This window comes from Plectropomus leopardus, chromosome 17 (genome assembly GCF_008729295.1).
Source record: "Plectropomus leopardus isolate mb chromosome 17, YSFRI_Pleo_2.0, whole genome shotgun sequence".
Taxonomy (NCBI): Eukaryota; Metazoa; Chordata; class Actinopteri; order Perciformes; family Serranidae; genus Plectropomus; species Plectropomus leopardus.
Genome location: NC_056479.1, coordinates 25,778,263 through 25,797,436, shown reverse-complemented (window position 1 = coordinate 25,797,436; position 19,174 = coordinate 25,778,263). Strand labels below are relative to the sequence as shown.

Below are 19,174 nucleotides of genomic sequence, written 5' to 3'. Positions count from 1 at the left end.
CGTAACTAAACCCTGAAGTTCTGTTTTACATTTTTTTACTCTTTTTCCCCCAGTAGTTTTATTACTAAAGTAGTCAAATACTTGTAATTGGGTTTTTTTTTTTTTCAAATTATATCCCAGGCGGCATTTTCTTCATTCCACAAGGACTAAACACCAAAAAAAAAAAAAAGCATTTTAGCATTGTACAGCTGGTTAGTTCACTGTCTGCCCCCTCAAGTACTGGAGAAACTGCACTCATAAATTCCAGCTGTTTCCTCTACACCCATTTTTTCCAAAGGTTATTAAAACACTGCAGAAACTGGCTATTTTAAGGCAATTTAATCAATTACTTAAATGCATTTTTGAGATAATTGCTCTTTAGTATATCCATTTTGTGTGCCTTACATTCTACATTTCACATTGAATATTATACAAACTAAAAAGAGTCTAGTCTAAAAAGTTTGTTGTTTGTTGATATGTTCTGATTTACTATATCATCATCATCAGTTTAGCCTAAATTAAAAGTACAGTTAATGAAGTCATCCGAGCGCCCTGGTAGTGCAGGGAAAAATACCTTTGTGCACCACTGTTGATATTTGGAAACATTGGCTGATGGGAAGCCAGTGAGGGATCACATCAATGTTGCATATCTGGTCGCTCTCACAGCTCGGTCCATCATCCCTTAAAAGGACTTCGATAAAAACTAACGCAGTGACATCCTGAGGGCATCATGAAAAGTTGCTGAGTGATGAACTATCTCCCCTCCCTAAATTCAGTTTCATCTTCAGCATTAGTTCTTTTTTTCAGTTTTCTTTGACCCTTTCAGCTCTCTGCTGGCAGCTGTTTGGTGTCTCACATGATGAACATGAAATACATATACTGTAATGAATGCACTGTGAGGACATTATGCGTGTGGTAGCTTGGCATGTCAAGTTTTCAGGCATAAAAGGTTTCCTTGATATGACTTAAATTATCCACATTTCCTGTTTACAGTCTTGCAGGCTGCACTGCGGTCCCCCAGAGATATTCCCCCATTTCTACAAGACTTCCACATCAGTCTTCGCTACACAAAAAGCTTCATACTGCTGGGATAACATTATTTGAGGAACATCTTTGTGCAAATATTATCTAACACGAATCGTAAAGCGTCCTTATACTGACAGAGAGTGCATAATTCAAAGAGAGAAGAAAATATTTTCCATCATGCCCCACAACCTTTATTTCTCTTTTACAAAGACCAGATGATGCATGACACCATTAACACCGATGAAACTGAATGAATACTCTGCGAGTTTGTCTGACAGAAAAAGTCCCTTGTGACTTTATGAAATATTTATACACGTTTTACAAAAACATGAATCACAAAAATAGATTTGGGTTGTTTTTTTTTTTTTTTGGTTTGTGACACTATTTAACGTTAGGAGCTGGGATGAGGTCATATGTGGGACACGGTTTGGCACTGCAGCTTCAACAAACATTCAGGCCGCTGAAACATTAATGCTGTTGAAACTTCAGGTCACTGTGGGCCAAAAACATACATACCACCAGTCAAACTCTGATTTTATCAAGATACGTTACGGGTTATTTGGGGTTTATTTTCAACTTGGACCCTTTTTTTCTCCAAGTGTCTGATGGGAGAAAATATTTTGAGGCATTTGCATTATGTCCTAAAAGTGCTTGTTTTTGCCTTTGACGGGCTCAGATTATCATAAGTCATAGACAACATTATGAAAGGATCATTACAGATATTGACCTTTTTGGTAAACAGTACGATCCTTTTTTTGGACAGAAACAACCCCGTAATCACCACTACCACAACCACCAGACGCCATTTAAATCAACAGTGGTTGTAAAACACACTTCACTGAATATAATGAACACATTTTGGGACAGATAACAGAAGAACAATTTTAGAAACTGGTCCAGTATTAAGAGAAAGGGCATCAGAAGTCACTTTACATGTGCTTGTTTTAACGCTGACAGGCTTAGACTGTTACTCTAATTGTTTGAAATCATTTTGAAAATCGATTCCTACAGAGAAAGAATTTAACAAACAGCCCCAAAATCGCCAACCAAAAAACCAAAGTTGGTGAGATTTAAAACGGCAGAAAGACGATCCAAGTCGGGTTTTTGTGAGTTTGATTTTGTTTCTTTGACTTTTACTGAATTGTGCGTTACAACGATAAAATTGCTCTTTATTGAAATGAAGTCTGGTGGTTTGGTGGTGGCAAGTTTTGTTACTGGTCAAACAAAAAGGATCTTGCTGTCTGTCTCAGTAGGGATCCTTTCCATAATGTCAGACACACTTAACAAAATAACCTGAGCTTAACGGTGACAAAAAAAACCAAGCACTTTTAATCGACATTACACACATGCCTTGAATTTGTTGTTCCCACTGGTCAATTAGACACGAAAACAAGGGAACAGAGGGCCCATGTGGAAAAAAAACATCACCTCTCACACTCAAAGACTGACTTTTCTGATTATAAAAGCAGCATGTACTCTGTTTTATTCTGCCAATAAAGAAACTTTTTTTCCCCCTTATAAAATGATTCCATCGTACGGTGTTATTTGCACTTTCAAAGAAATAAGCATCCAGATTTCAGACATGGTTCAGGACAGAAACATAGGAAAATACAACAAAAGAACATAATCATCTGACCGTCTAAACACCGGTGAGGTGGGAGCGTGTGATACCTTCTCTTTGTCTATATTTAGACCTACACGGAAAAAAACGCACCGAGTGACGACGGCAGACTTTTGATGCTGAATAATTTCATCCTATCCAGGCGTGAACGAAGTAATGAAGGAGTCAAAAAACATCCCACACCTTTTACAAGACAAACAAACCAAAAGGCAGTGAGACAACACTGAGTCAATAGTGTGGACATGAACATCTTGGTGACTTGCAGAATAAAGCGACACCGAGCCACGTGTCCATGACATCACATACAGTACAAACCACACATTATTCCTGCGTGTTAAACGACACACAAAGCAATCCACCGGACACAAGCGCACACGCAAAGAGTCCTCACAGAGTCAGTAATTCCCTTAAAGACAGTTTCTGCTGAAGGTCTCTGCTGTTTCCTATTCTTTCCAGAGAATAATCGCACAAGATAAACAAGGCCCAGTATATCAAATATACCTTGCTGCGGCTTCATACAGCTCTCACTGTATTGTGTTCAAAGTAAAAATTAAGTCCTTCTACAAAAATACGTTTTTTTTGCTGTGTAAACTTTTGCAACCAAAGGCACTATCTTATCTTTCCGCTCTTCTCATATAAAACATGCAGCTCGATCCATGCTCACATCATGACGTGACTGATCCTCCTAACTCTAAACATGACCATGCTTTTACTTTGAAACTCAGACATTAAAGGAATACTTCACCCGCAAAATGGACATTTGCACATCAATTACTCTTCCTGTGTTACAATGGACCTGTTAGGAAACTTTGATTTCTTGCATGTTTCCACAAACGAACTAAGAATCCAAAAAAAGGAGAAAATTCTTGATGAACTGAAGTCATAGGTGACTGCGTTTAACAACGGTAAAACTATATCAAAATATCTGTTTATTCTCCCACAAATTGTGCAGTATCATCCAAGCTCCCTTTATCCAGTCGAATGCTCGGTGCTTCCCAAACAGACAGTGCTTTCCGGCGGGGAATTGAACAAAAAGTGAAAACTTATTGCTCTTTTCAGAGCCAGACCAAAAAGGAATTTGACCTTGCAGAGAACAGGAGCTTTTGGTTTACTGCTGCCTCGATGGGTAGTTTGTTTTTCGTTACAGTGAATTTGGCATTTTAAAAGATCAGTAACAATAACACAAAGAAACTGAGAGGGACACACACATTAAAGAGAGTACAAACCCTCAGTTCAATTCCCCATCGGAAAGTGCTGTCTTTTTGGGAATTACAGAACACGCTACTGAAAATTGATTAACTGCACAAGCTGCAAGAATTTAAAAAAAACAGATGCTCTGATACAGTTTTCCTGTTGTTAATCTTGGTCCTCTATGAATTTAATGCACCAAGAATTTCCTCAGTTTTTGGATTCTTCATTCACTTAAGGTGACACAAGAAAATCAAAGTTTTCTTCACAAATTCAGTGTAATAAGGGGGGGTGTAACTGATGTAGAAATAATTATTTTAGTGGGTGAAGCAATCCTTTAATACTGGCATAGCCTCATCTGGCACCTACTCATATTGTAGAGTGATTTATCTTCACTACACAACACCAAAAAATCATACTAGTTGGCTTCATGTACTGTGCTCAGCTCCCTGCTACAAAACACTGCGTCCCATGAAAATGCTGCCCTTGAAACATTTAAAAAAAACATCCTATTTAAGGGGGAACAACAACACTGATGCAGTCTCCAGGGTTACCCAATGTAGGTCAGTGTTAATAACTGCAGATTGTGCGTGAAACACAAAGGTGATCAAATGATGTTAACAGCATTGTGGCAGCACAACAAAGCAATTAAAGAAAATGTTCCCTTTGAAAAACAGTTTACACAAGCTAACCTGTGTACATCCAGCATCTCGGTTAAATTAAAAGTATGCAGAAACTTTGATTTTGTGCCTCAAAGACAAGCTGAGACAAATCACGCTGTGTACCCTGATGTCCACCAGAGCTGCTGTGCTTCTATGTGACGACGTGATATCATGCTTTGAAACTGTTCAACTAAAGCAAGCGGCTTATGTATTGTTTGAAATGTTTCTAATTATATAATCGAATGGATTTCTCCACTCTGAAAACTAATGTGCCTGAAGAAGCAGTACAGTTTGTAGTAGTGTTACATAACATATGAGAATCCTCTTAATCTGCAGATGAGGTATAAAAGAACCTGTTTCTGATGTCAATAGCTGTCATTACTGTGTATTTCCAAACACGTACATAAAAATTCCTTTCATGCTCGACATAAACATTGCACTTATACAATGTGAAATAAATTAGATGACAACTAACACTCTAGTGCAACTACATGTAAAGAATACTTCACCCTCAAAATTATTTTTTGTGTATTAATAACTGTGTTTTGTTGAATTCATGATGAAAAATGTTTTTCTTGCATGACAGTAAACAAAGAATCCAAACAATGGAGGAAATTATTGATGAATTTGAGTAAAAGGGGGTCCAGGCTTAACAACAAAGGGACTATAAAGAGTTAACAGATGTTTCCATGTAGTTTTGCTGTTGTTAAACGTGGAGCCCATGACTTCAATTCATAAAGATTTTTTTTTTCTGGATTTGATCAAAGTAGAGGCACGCCAAAGTTTTCTTTAACAACACGGGGTGAGTAACTGATAACCAAATGATCATTTTGAGGGTGAATTATTCCTTTAACACTAATCTAAAAACACCTTGTTTTAATTAATCGCCCATAATACCCTGTCCACTACGTCTGTGCTGGCGTCACGACCAAACTGGTTTCCATGACATCGCAAACAGAGTATGGCGGTGTGACATCGCTTCGGCATCCTGCTACAAAGCCTGCGTGTTCATCACAGTTAGTCACAAGACGACTGTGACATCACAGATGACAGGCGTGGCGTGACATCAACGTTGGGAGTGCTCGACGCTCAGCGTGACGTTTAGAGTTTTAAGTGCCGTATGCAACTTTGGAGAAAGATAGTTGATTGATAAGTCATTTTGAGATGGTCAGAAACGCTTCGGGTTGGTAGTTAGAGGCAATTTAAACTCTGCAGATGCAAAAGAAGACAACAATTAGATAACGGACAGCTAAGGAATGCTGAAAAACATTTAATCGATATGAAAATGCCTGACGAAGATCTCTGTTAGACTGAAACGTTGTGTAATTAAAATTTACTGGGAGCTTTACTTAGTGTGCAGATCTTTTGTTTGACTCTTGGCGGGGGGGATAGTTGCCATAACAGGTCGAATTACCTAACCAAAGCGTGAAAGAGACTCAATAATCAATCTTTCTCCAGAATTACATGCAGCACCATTAACTTCTACACTGAATGTGCATAATGTTGGAGACACAAGCTGTTTGCACAATCCATATCCGCCATAACTGCCGTATTTGTGTGCTTCTTGTTATCTTTGTGACTTTAAAAAGAAAAACAACAATTAATAATAATAACCGTTAACCTGGTTTCACCTCAATAGTGTGCTTCGTCGGAGCAGTAAGTTTCCTTAATGATGTGCACATTCAGTGTAGAACCGACAGGACTGTAGGATCTGCAGAGCCCAGAGCGAGGGGAGGTGTCACTGTTGTTGGAGTGTCGTATTATTTCATTACATAAAAAACTGTCAAGTCTGCGTGTGCCTGGGTCAGCTTGTAGAAACACGAGTCACTCATTGAGGATCGAGTCCGGTCTGTCGTAGCCAAAGAGCCTGAAGTCGGGTTCATACAGCTTGTAGAGTTCTCTCCGCGCCTCCACAGGCACTGTGCTGAACCAATCAGCCTCCCAGCTGCTGGATGTGAGGTTCCTATGAGAGGTGGGGAACTCCACCACATTGTCCACCCGCAGCTGCCGCAGTAGGTGCTCAGCGTCCTCCTCCGCCGTCTCCAGGTGGCCCACAAAGTCATACTGAATCTGGCATGGATGGCAAAGCCGATACACCTGACGCCAGTGCTCATTAAACGGCATCTCCTTCTCCGTCTGAGGGTCAAGGAGGTACTGGATGAAGTTGGAGAAGGAGGGATGGATGCCCACGCCGAACGCCTCGTCCACAGAGGCGGGAGGTGTCGGCTGGTTGGCGTAGCGGCGCAGCATGACCTGTGCAAAGCGCCGGTAGAAGTCCTCATTGCGCAGCTCAAATTTGTTCCTGTAGGCCGAGATGAGGCGCACGAAGGGATCCCGAACAAAAATAAACTTGGTGTATTTTTTCAGCTTCACCTTCAAAAATGAATTAAAACTGTATTAACACAGAATGCATTATCATCACAAATATGATGAAAAAAATAATAAAGATGTTGGAGGCAACTGAATGTAATAAGATAATAACATGATTAAGGAGACAGCTTAAAAAAAACAAAGGTTGCAAAAGTCCTCGTTGCACAGCTCACATTTGTTCCAGTAGGACGAGATGGTGCATTTGGCAACCAATTCTTGGCCCTTTTTAACATTTAAAAAAATAGGCATAATATGTGATTAATAGGTGAGTGCTGCAAGAGCTGCAACACCCACTGATGGATTTATTCTTATTCAGTCGCTATTTAGTCTCGATGGATCTTTAAGAGCAAGCTCTCATTTACAACGACGTTATGAAAAATACGATAAACAAGAAGAGTGACAAAATAATCTCCAATTAACCAACCAGCCAATTAAAAGCAATTAAAACAATACAAGGTAAGATATATTAAAATAATCAAATGTTAAAATGAGATTAGGAAAGATAAAACATAATTAAAGACTAGATTTATGTCGCCAGCCTGCAGATCCTTATAAAGCTTTTCAATGCCACTTTTTATCCTCTAAAGTACGAGTAACGCTTTAAATTCCTACCTCATCTCCTGGATTCTCAAATAAAGACGAGCTCTGATTAGGCGCGACTGACGAGCTACAGGACGGATCAGGGGCATGCAGGAGGTAAATGATGTTTGCTAGACTGGAGTCGGAGTTTGAAATTCTAACTCTGTAAACAGCACTGTGTGTGTTTGTTCTTGATGACATTATGTTGTTCGGGGACGTCTGCTGTCAGACTTCAGGACAGCCTGCTGAGCTGTCGTTAACCTGACAGTGCCGCCATCTCCTGCAGAGATAGCGTCACTTTCAAAAATAGTGAATTTTCATATTTTTCTCAAGTTGTGCTGACATAAATGTACTGCAAAGCAGTTTGTGGGATTTATTAAACTTCTGCAAACTGTTCAGTTTAGTATATGTTTAGTCCACCTAACAGTGTTTAAATTATATTGAATCACAACTAAATTTTATGTTTGACATTAATTTACACCAACACTAGGGTTAATGTCTGATGTTTGCATGCTATTAACTGTACTTCACAACCTCAAATGTGACAATTCTTTCACGGAAACAACAAACTGTTTGGTATTAGATCAACAAAATTTTAAAATGTGTGGCTGAATCTCTGCTGCTGACAATTTAATTTAGCTTTTGTGTCATATTTTTATTATTTAACTGACGTAAAAACGCACTGTATCAGTTACCCAGAAAAAAAGGCAACCGTATCTTCAGTTTTTTTGGCAACACAAAGCAGATGCGTCTTGAAAGTCAGTGATGAGCCCTGCAATGGTTCCCGTGTGGCGAGTGACCTTTTGTGAAATTGTTTTATAATTCTGCAGCCAGAAGCACACAGTGACGCAGGTTGGGTTTCACTTGTTTAAGTGACCTTTGCATCATTAAGTGACCGCTGCAGCTCCACCAAAACACGTCTGTAAAAATAAAACTGCAGCCCTTGTGTGGGAGGCACAGAATCACCAAGAGTGCATTAAAGCTTGCATTTTGATGATTTCATTTGTTGCTGAGTTTATGTTTTGTACTGTTTCTTATGCATTTGTTGTGGTTTTATGCATTTTAAAGGCCCAAATAAGAACTGGAATTGCAGATTAGCTTAGGCTATAGATTCGGTGATGTGTGGCCTTATACATACTTGTGTCTCTACAAACAAAGATTAAAAAATTAAAACAAAAATATATAGATCTGAACAGACCTTCATGAGGTGCTTTGCAAACTTGCCGTAACGTTTCCAGAACTTGTTGAAGGTAAAGTGCATGCTGCTGTTGTGGACCAGTTCCCTGGGGATGGCCAGCGGGTCTCTCTGGGGAACACCGTCCTGCAGCATGCTTTCACTGAGAACTATCATGATGCGTTTCCAGTTACTGCATGCAACCTGAGTGCGGAGAGGTGGGGAGCACATGTCAAACTCCTGAAGTAAATATTAAGTTATTTCAGTGACATTGTTGGAAACTGAAGAAATAGGTGATATTTTATTGGGGTAAAAACAATGTATGAAGAAACTACCACCGAGAGTTTAAATGAATGAATGAATTAAAAAAAAATGTTGTTACATGCATCATGTGAAACATATTATTTCATGCAAAAAGACACGCACATCCCATAGTGGGTGCTGGATCCAAGATAAACCAAAATATGGAAAAATAGAGGTTTGCACTGTTGAGTTGCTTTTGTTCTGGGTTGATTTATGAGAGACATAAAATCAGCCTTGTGCTTCAGCCTGTTCCTTTTTTGGTTACTGATTGAAAAAAATGTGTGTGTAATAATATATTTGTGGATAAAAAAGAGGTCCGCACACCGGGGAGCTCCCCTGAAATTAGATGTTTCGAGCTGAGGAACGTTGAGTCTGAGGAAGAGCGTTTTTTAGCTCAAAACATCACATCATAGATCAACCCAGAACAAAAGCAACACAACAGAAACAAAATAAATAAATTAAAAACAAAACCAAAAACAGCAATGCTCTATAATTCACATTATAATCAGTCCTGAGTTATTCTACATTACAATGATTTTACTTTATAATTTGTAATAATTTTACATTTTAAGGCTGCTTTAAAATTCAACAGAGAGCAACACAATTTTAACTCAGCACTGAATTCATTCCATAATTTCACTCCAGCTCTTATTTATCATGAAAGAGCCCAAATCTCAGCATGAATATAATTTAAAGTACTTTAACAAGTGAAATATGTTGAAGTTCTGCCTGACTTACATCAGAAGGAAACTTAAGTTGACAGAGCAGTTGAACATGTAGGCGTTTGCGTACCTTGGGAACGTAGCAGTAGATGATACCATGCCTGTCGTCCACAATCAGGTGATCCAGCTCCCTGTTGGGAATGTCATCAAACGAGCGGTTTTTGCCAGGAAACACCACGCTGTCGTTAGCGCACATGTCCTGAAGTAACCTCCGCCGCTGCTCCTGGTCGTACCATTTGGCGAGGCAAAGACAGAGTTATTGTTTATTCATTATCAGCATTTAAAATGATAAAATGTTCATCGTGCAGAAGAAACGAAGGCATTAAGGTATTCAAAAGCCATTACTCTTAAATTAATTGATATTATCTGGTCAGATTAGACTTGCTTATTCTTTAATCGATAGTTCCTGACTTTAGGGCCAGCACACCCACAGAGGTGCTTCCACTTGTTTTGCTTGATTAGACCGCGGCTCCAGATGAAACTTTGTGTAGCTGTGCTCAATTTACACAACATCACAAATTTAAAGAGCCAATAAGAATGATACAGTTTTTAATTCGACAAGTACATTTTGGCAAAATAAGTGAAAAAACTTGAGTGGGTGAGCCGTGGGTCTTTAACAATTAGGCAGCTTTAAATTGTATATTGTTTTAGCAAGTTTGTATAAGTCTGCCTGTGTTTAGATAAAATTTGTGGACTTTAGCTTGTATAAGCAAAATACGTCTTTATATCTGCAAAATGAGTATTTTATTGGCACTAATATACAAAAACGAAGTTGAAAAACAAACATACATAGCCCTGTACATGAGTTATAAGAATGTTCAAATTTAATTTTGATTGAGGAGCTCAGTTTAGCTTCAAATGATTGCAAGTTTTTCATAAATCCATTAATATTACATAGCTCTAAAACTTAGACTCTTAATAGCAAATCGCATTAATGTTGGTCTTGATTAGCTCCTTTTAATAAAATCTAGAATCATATCACTTGAGAAAAATTGTTTTTTTTTTTTTTATTTTGGGGTAAACTGTCCCTTTAATACTTCTAATGACAATATAATAATAATCATAATAATAATAATAGTCGGATATTAACCTGTCTCTCGCGGAGCTCGGCTGCAAGTGGAGTCAGGTGAATCTTCCATTCCCGCCGCGGTATATAACGTTCCTCTGCTTTCTCTGATTGGTTACCTGTGTCAGCCGGGACGGGGTCTGTGGGCTCGCCAGTTCCCGGCTCTAAGAACTGGTTAACGAAGGCGTCGATGTCGGACAGAAAAGACGGGGTTCGGGAAGTTTGAGGCCCTTGGTGAGGAGGGGGATGTGGGATTTTCGGGCCCGGCGAGACAGGAGTGTGCAAATACAGGTGTGAGGCTCCGACGTCGTCCCAGTAAATGATGATCAGGAGGATCATGAAGGCCGAGCCGAGGACGACGAAGATGCGGAACATCCTGGACGTTCCCATAGTGACGGCTGCTTGCTACAGGTTCACCATGGCAACAGATTGAAATAGTTACCTGGGTCTTTTTATGTGATTGCCGGGGCAACAGATTGGGCTCTTGCTACAGGGTCACCATAGCAACAGAGTCAAGGTCCAGGAGCTCTCTCTCACCATGGCGATGGATAGATGGCTGAGTCTGCGGCGGGTTTGTCATGGTGCTGCTGCACTGCAGGAGTGTGTCTGGCCATCCGTGGGAAAACTCTCACCTTACTCCGCCACTGCACACAGAGACCACGCAAGGAGACAGAAAAACGCCGTTATATATTCCATCTTTCTCAGAGTTAAAGGCCACCCATGCCGCCACCGTGGGGCCATAGAAGCGGGCCAAGAGACGCACCTGTCCGTCTCTCGATCCGTCTCTCAAAGCTGAACCGGAATCCGTTCAAACAGTAAAACTAAGCAATGCTGATCGAATCCAAATCAAGATTTTTCTCGCCCTTTAATATACTATGTCCCTTTTAAATAAACATTAAATTAATGATAAATAAATGTTCTCAGAAACATATTCACGCCCTGTTTAGCTGAATAGCGAGAGCTTGTGAACAGGAAGTTGGCGCCAAACTGCTTTGTGCAAAGTGAAAACGGAGGCCAATAAACGGAGATCAAACGGTGAAACTAAGCAAATATAATCAAATATAGGTTTGTGTGCAATTACTATGTGTAGGGCATTTGTGCATTAATCATGAATAGGATTTTAGTGCAATTACTTTATGCTGAGCATCTGTGCAACACCTGGGTCCATGCAGGGCACTGTGAAATACCCTCAGGGTGTATGGATCAGCGGGTAAACTGTGTGTTAATCTTAGTTTGATTGAATGTATGCGGTCGTGTCACCTGTTTTCTTAATAAAGGCTTATCTTATCTTATCACAGAAAAGTAGGGAACTCAGTAGCAAGAGAGAACAAAGAACATTAAATGACAAATCAAGTTACATGTAAAGTATAAAAACAGACTACAGCTGTGAACCAACGCTTTGGAGATCATTTAAGTGTCCACAAGTGTTTCTGAATAACTTGTGTTTTTATATTCTAGCGTCGAGGTCAGGGTTGTCAAACTCATTCAGTTCATGAGCAACATACAGCTCAATCTGATCTCGAGTGGGCCAGTGAAAACGTTGCATAATAATTCCCTTTATTTTAGTGTAAAGAAGTACAAGTACATTCTGAAAATGTTCATGCACTTACAAAATGACGAACAGCCTGAGATTTCATGAGAAAAATAAGTGCAATTCCAACATGTCTCCATTTTTCCACAGTTAGTCAACTACTCCGTGCCAGTACATGCACATTTTTCCAAACATTTCCACTCCTGTGCAAAGTGTTAGCAGTCTGCCTTACAAACTATTTACAAATCTAAAGTTTTTATCAGCGCCTTAGCCATTTGGTTTCATCAATATCGTTTGAAGACAGAAATCTGCTAGATTCCTTTGTATTGACGCTGCTGATTAAAAGTATTTTGCACAAGGAACTTCAGTATTTTTAAATATGTATTCATTGTATTTTGGTACTACATTCACTGTTATAGTTGCTCCTGAAACCTGATATCTGTCTGCCCTCACAAGTGTATAAATATTAGGTGGCATCCAGTGGGCCAGTCTGGACCCTTTGGTGTGCCGGTTCTGGCCCGTGGGCTGTATGCTTTCACACTTACAAAAGCAAGTGTTGTACTCAGCATTGGTTTTGGTCTCGAGATTAGTCTCAAGACCACTTTTGCTCTGCCTTGCCACAGTGTCACACAAAAAGGACTTTTATTTTAAGACCAGTTTGTGCAAAAAGGAGTGCTGGGTGAAGATTTTAAATTGATTTCAGCTCCTTGGTGTTTGCACTTCTTTACTCAGAGAAAACAAAGGAAAATTCCCATACATAAAATTCACCTCTGTAAAGCCTTTTCCTGATTTTATCAAGACTTCGCTCATAGTACAGTTGTAGGTTTAAACATATAAACAGTAAAGCAATAAAAAAGAGTAATCTTCGTTGGTTTTCTGTGAGTGTTTTTATGGGGATGTGGGTCTAATGGCTCATTTTAAGGAGTTATTATGGTCTGCAGTACACTACATTTGATCTGAAGTGTGTCATGCAGTGTGGGGTCGCTCTGGTCTTTGTCTTAACCCCTTAAAGTCATAGCCTTGTCTCAGTCTTTTGATTTGATGGTGTTGACTACAACGCTGACAAAAGCACACATATTTTCAGGCAAGAATAAAAATGAAGGAAAATTTTTCTTTTAAGCGAGGTATTCTTGCTCTTTTGTTTAAAAAAAAAAACTGCTTGAAAACCAGAGCGATGCGAGAAAGTCTGACAGTTTATTGGCTTCAAATTTTTAGCTGACTTTCTCCTTCACCTCTCCGAGTTGACTTTACTCCCACTCCCAGCAGTAAAATCGCAAGTGGTTGTCAAATGTGTGCATGCCAGGGGGCTGTGCATACCAAAAAGCAATAACTTTTGCATTGCACAAGCATCGCGCTGTACCCATACCAGGCTTCCTATAGATTAGGAACAGCACGGGCACATTTTAATACTGAGCAGCCTTGAAGTAATAAAAGCTCCTGTGTTAGCAACCTTTGAAAGACGGCCAATGGCAAATATTTTACACACCTAACCAAGATGCGTTCTGCATGCACACTGAAGCGTACTGTTCTCATGTGATGCACAAAATAGCCTGTGGAGAGCTGCAGAAAGATGGCCTGTGTGTCTTCTACCTGCGGTTATATCTCAATCACAATTTCTCACTTCCACTTTATCTCCAGCCTTTTTTTTTCTCTCCTTCCTGTGCAGTTTAAAAGTCACAGGGCGTCACTTTTCCATTTCGACACTCCTAAATTTGGAGCTCTTGTGCAACAGTCGTCATATTATTTCCTCTTTCCTGAAGCTGAGAGGAGACCATTGACATGGAAAATCATCATGCCTCTCTACAGAGGCGGCAAACTTCACTCCTCGCCCTGTCTGCACACCAACACATTGACTGCTATCCCATAATGTACATTACATCAGGCATATCAGGGACAGAGCATATTATCATGTTCTGTCAGCTGTGGAGTGTGCTAAGTGAATTTAGTGAAAAGTAAGAAAATAATTAAATATAAAAATGATAAATTATAAAAGATCAGGCAAACTTCAGAGGCACTTCTACTTTGAGTGTTTCTGTTCTAGTTTATACTTCAGCTGGACTACAGCTCAGAGGAAATATTGCAGGGCTGCGACTATAATATTCAGTTTATCTATTAATTCTACAATACTTTACTTTTTTTGTCTATAAAATGCCCACAAAAGGGAAAAATACTTGTCTTAAGGAGACATTTTAGATGTTTTGTTTTTGTCCAACCAACAGCTCGAAACCCATATATATTTGATTTAAAAAACTTAAGAAAGCTGCAAAACTCAAGTTGAATTTGTGACTCAAAAGATAAATAGAGTGTGAATAGGTGAGAAAAGTCATACTGCAGCTATTTGTCTATTTACACCTGTCCCTATAATGAGTTATTATAGATCCTCCTGCAGGTTGTGACTGACTCTCCATGATGAAACGTCGAGCTTGGAAGCTCAGATTAGTGCAAAGAGCTCATTGTTAGGGCCAGCATACCTTAGGTCGACTTTATTGTCATTCAAACTATGAACAAAAGTGCACATTAAAACTAAATTACATTGCAATTGGCTCAGAAACCATAAACTGTGGATTAAAAAAACACTGTATATAAAAACAGTGTGATTAATAAATAAATAAATAGATGGAAATTGCACAATAGTACCAGCCAATCTTCCATCTTCTTTGAAATTTAAATGTAAATTTACAAGAAAAAACACACAAATGTACTTCCAGTAAGTCGGGCAAGGTAATATAAATAGCGACACAGTCCGTGGAGGAAGTAAGATGTGGTGGATGGGATTTTTAATGTTCAGTGCTGTCTTGTTATTTTAGTGGACTTATTATTTTCAGTTTTAAGGCTGCATAAAGCTGCAGAATGCAGACTCAGAGCTGCTGAATCGGTCTGTTTATATTAACGGCCCATTTCACCGTTGCTATGACGGCTAGTAATACACACCCAGGTGTAAAGAGCATTGTTGACTATGAATACTTGGTGTTAAATGACATCTGCCAGAGATGACTGCATCATGAAAATAGTTGCATATTGATTTCAGCACTAAAATATATCATATATTTTATTCTACTGTATTTATGTTTTTGGTTTACTGTAAAATTAAGGTTTTTCGTAGACTACAACTTTTCAATTTTTTTTGTGTTAAGGTCCCCAACACTGACAAACATTAGGCCATGGCCATGAAATGTAACAAGATTTTACTTAAGGGGCCTCCATGTGAAAAGATTTTGGTTGTTAGATATGATTCAATTCTACAGTTGTTTATAGCCAAGAAAAAACATATACAAATAGTCATTCTTAAGACCCTTACTCACATTAGGCTCACTTCTATAGTGAATTAAACTGTTAAAAACCTTGTCCCTATTTTCGTGGGGGTCCCTCAGGCCCCTCGTTGAGAGCAACCAGGCTACAAAACATGATGACTTTAAAAAGTGTGAAGAACTTTTTAAAAACACATTTAAAAAAAAAAAAAAAATCTGTGTTTTTGTGACACTGCTTGAATCTAAGGGCGGCTGTGACTCGGAAAAAGAAAAGATCAATAAATGCAGGACTTGTGTATTTTTCCAGCGTGCTAATGTTACTTCAGTAACTGAATACTTCCTCCACCGCTTTCTAGGATGAAGCAATAAATCAATATTTGGGGACACAGATGAGAAACACCAACACTACACGCGGCTTTTTATGTTGACATGAACAATTTTAGATGTGCACTTGCAGCGCCAACATCACGTCAACAAGTCGCAATGTGATTTAAAGTCACGCTGCGGGCTATAAATCGTCATATACCGGCGGTTAGTTGACTCATAACTCATCCACGTTTGTTGTGTTTACCACCGCGTCAACGCCGGTGTCAAACCAACCGATAAAACCCGCTGAAGAAGCAGCCGAGCCGCCGGTGATCAGCGGACGGCGGACAGATAAATCACACCGTCCTGTCCGCAGCAGCCGCCAGCGGATGCCAACGCCGGACACAATGTAGCCTTTGACGGGGGAGCAGCGCCGCGGGAACGGGCTGTTCCGCACACCGGGAGGCTTTCGGCGCGTGGCTCGGCTCGGTAAAGCGTCGCGTGGAGTCGTCGGTCAGATTTACGTGGAGAAAATGCAGAGCAGAGAAAGAAAACAACGAGCTTCCGTACAGCCTGTGGTTTTTCTCAACGTGCCTGTCTAGGTGTCAAAGTAGTGCACGGTGTCGGAGCAAAGGTGCGCGCGGAAAGCACGTTGTTGCAGCAGAGAGGTGAAATGATAGTTTACTTTAAACAACAATGTAAAAAGATTTAAAAAAAACAGCACCTTCTCACCTCTTTTTGTGCCCGCGAGCTCCCAGCGCCGCGTCAGCTGAGACTGTGATGCGAGTCTCCTCTTTTTTTTTTTTTTTTTTTTTTTTCCAAGAGATGGAGCGGGAGCACGCGAAGCACCGCGAGACTTTGTAGTTTGTGATTTCTGCAGAGTGAGCTCATGAGGGGAAAAATTCACTTTTCTGGGTCAGCACCAGCATAACATGTCTCTACTCTGGGATGATTTATGTAGACAGCCTCACCCTCCCTCACCCTCCGCCCCTCCCTCCCACAGGAGCCGCGTGCTGAAAATAACCTGCCATACCTGCAAAAACAAATGCCATCCTCACCGGAAAAAAAACAACAAAAAAACATTAGACCAAAAGAATGATAATGAGGAGATGTGGCTGTGGGGGATCAGTGTCTGTTTCTGTTGCCTCAGGCTGATGCTGCTGTTAAAATCCTGTTATTTGTGAACTCTTTTCATCCTGTGACATCAAACATAGCGAGGAGCCCCTGCAGAGCAGCTGATTCACTGTGGGCGCGCGCGCACGCACGCATGCACGCACGCACGCACACACAGTTTCATCATCTGCTTTCAGTCTGCGTGGCACATTTCACCTCCACTCCTGATTTTACTCGCTGTGCTCTCATGAATTTGCTTGATATAATTGTGTATCCTGGCAGTCATTCTGCTTTGAACACACACACACACACACACACACACACACACACACACACACACACACACACACACTGTATGAGCAAACCAGAGCACAAAAATTCTCAAGAGAAGGAAAATAAGGTGCAACTGAGGTTTTTCGTAACGTCAGTTTTAGCTGCTGAAACATACAGTGTGCTGGTAGATATCAAAAATCATTGTTTTGCAAGCCGGAGGGCAAATATGCCAAGTCAAGTCCCAAGTTTGGCAGGGTCAAAGGTCATTTCGGCCCCATTAACTGTGTGGTATTCCACCCTGGCCAAAAGCGATGCAGCAGTGGAGGAGAGGATGGGAGAATTTATTCTTGCAGTCCCGAATCAAATCCAAAGTCCTAAAGTTTGAGTTAAGGGACTGTTCATTATGCGGGGAGGGGGTTGTGCAAAAAGAGGTAGGCATGTCAAATATTTTTCTAAGCACTGGGGAGGGACTTATGTTTTTATATTTTGGCTTAGGGGTGGGGCAAACGACTTTAAAAAACAGTATTTTGTATTTACTTTACAGTCTGATTTTAAAAATCGCCCAAATCACGTTATTTATCACAGCCAAAAACTGTTAAAACAGAAATTAATATTGAATCTCAAATTTCCAACGGTCCTTTGAATATTATTTTCAGTAACTGGAACAAACACACAACCATAGAAAAAAAATCTAAAAAAACAAAACAGAAAAACTCAGCACTGAGACATGGAGCATACTGGTTCAAAGTTATATCATAACGTGTATTTGTAGCTCCAATAAGAACATTAAAAGTAGCGGGGGACTTTCATTTTGACAAATTAAAGACATTTACACCAAAAAATGTTGCAGAAAGACACAAATGGATCTTAAAATTCACAAGATTTTAAAGTGTTTAACAGCGACGGGACCTCATGATACAATATCATCACGATACTTAAGTCACAATACAATAGTACTGCGATTTCAAACATGTCGCAGTATTCTAAATATTGTAATATAGTGCGATTTATTACCTGATGTAGATGATGTTCCCAAAAGGAAAACTTTTCAACATTTGTTTTGTTTTCAGTTTGTTCATCTCGCTTTGGTCATTTTTGTTGCAGCAGCATGTATCTAGTGGACTGAAAAAACAAATGATGATATTATTCTAATAGCTCCCAAAAGTATAATTTGTATTTGTAATGTTTAGAATTTAAATAAATAATAAAAAGTAATAATAATTAAAATAAAATAAAAAATAATAATAAATACTGGGATTCATCAATATATAGCCATGCAAAAATACCAAAATGCTATACTGTGGCAATTTTTTCCCCCACCCTTAGCGTTAATTTTTTTGCCGGAGGAAAAAACCCTCCGTCATGTGTGTCCCCCTAATGTTGAAACAAAACTTGTGTCCTTGTGTAGATTTAGATAACATTGTATCATGTTTATTACGTTCATAACTAAGTGTAGGATAGGAGTAGTACAAATATTAGCTTTGGTATTTCACTACATGGAGCAGAAATGCAGCAGCAGTGACTCAAACTGAGGCTGATTCAGTGTTTTGGGTTTCTTGCACTCAGTCTGTAGCTGGTGTGAGCATTTCTGGGAATATTGCATATCGCTGTTTGCATCTCTTTCCTGGCAGATGAGAAGATTATCCAGCACCCGCATGAAACAGGTTACTCTAAATCCCCGTCTGGCGTTCCCATTTCTGTCAAATTGAACCTTCTGGTGGCGTTTGAAAAAATGTCTAAACACGGATTTATAAGCTTTAGAAATCAACAAAGTGACCAAAGCCCATGCCGGTTTAGTGAGCTATAGATGATATTACTGCGTAAACACAGAGATCGGCTTTTTACACAAGTCCATGTTTGAGATATGAAAGAGGTTTTTATATGTGACAATGACCCAAATCTTTTTGTAAAAAGTTAACATTTTATGTCCAAGAAAGCTACTGGAAATGTTATTTTTTTCTTCTTCTCTCCTTTTTTTTCCTTTCCTTTCCTCAAATTAATCGTATTACAAAC

The 19,174-nt window shown here is 39.5% G+C and overlaps 1 protein-coding gene across 1 annotated transcript; it reads right to left on the bottom strand.

The window, feature by feature from the left end:
* Window positions 1–1,171: 1,171 nt before the first annotated feature.
* On the bottom strand, window positions 1,172–16,550 carry LOC121956719 (carbohydrate sulfotransferase 12-like). The gene is made up of 5 exons (XM_042505088.1): window positions 16,508–16,550; window positions 10,715–11,334; window positions 9,695–9,847; window positions 8,624–8,803; window positions 1,172–6,849 (listed from the first exon to the last, which is right to left on the bottom strand). Exons 2-5 carry the CDS (start codon window positions 11,078–11,080, stop codon window positions 6,301–6,303), a joined length of 1,248 nt encoding a protein of 415 aa, XP_042361022.1. The 5' UTR covers window positions 11,081–11,334; window positions 16,508–16,550; the 3' UTR covers window positions 1,172–6,300.
* Between the last annotated feature and the right edge of the window lie 2,624 nt (window positions 16,551–19,174).

What these genes read in the sequence shown, in the direction of transcription:
- LOC121956719 (XM_042505088.1), bottom strand. Translation starts at nt 11,080, where the DNA reads ATGGGAACGTCCAGGATGTTCCGCATCTTCGTCGTCCTCGGCTCGGCC. An exon ending in TCTACTGCTACGTTCCCAAG is followed by an intron (nt 8,804 to 9,694) that starts GTACGCAAACGC and finishes CTCCGCACTCAG; the next exon opens with GTTGCATGCAGTAACTGGAA. An exon ending in TTGCAAAGCACCTCATGAAG is followed by an intron (nt 6,850 to 8,623) that starts GTCTGTTCAGAT and finishes TCATTTTTGAAG; the next exon opens with GTGAAGCTGAAAAAATACAC.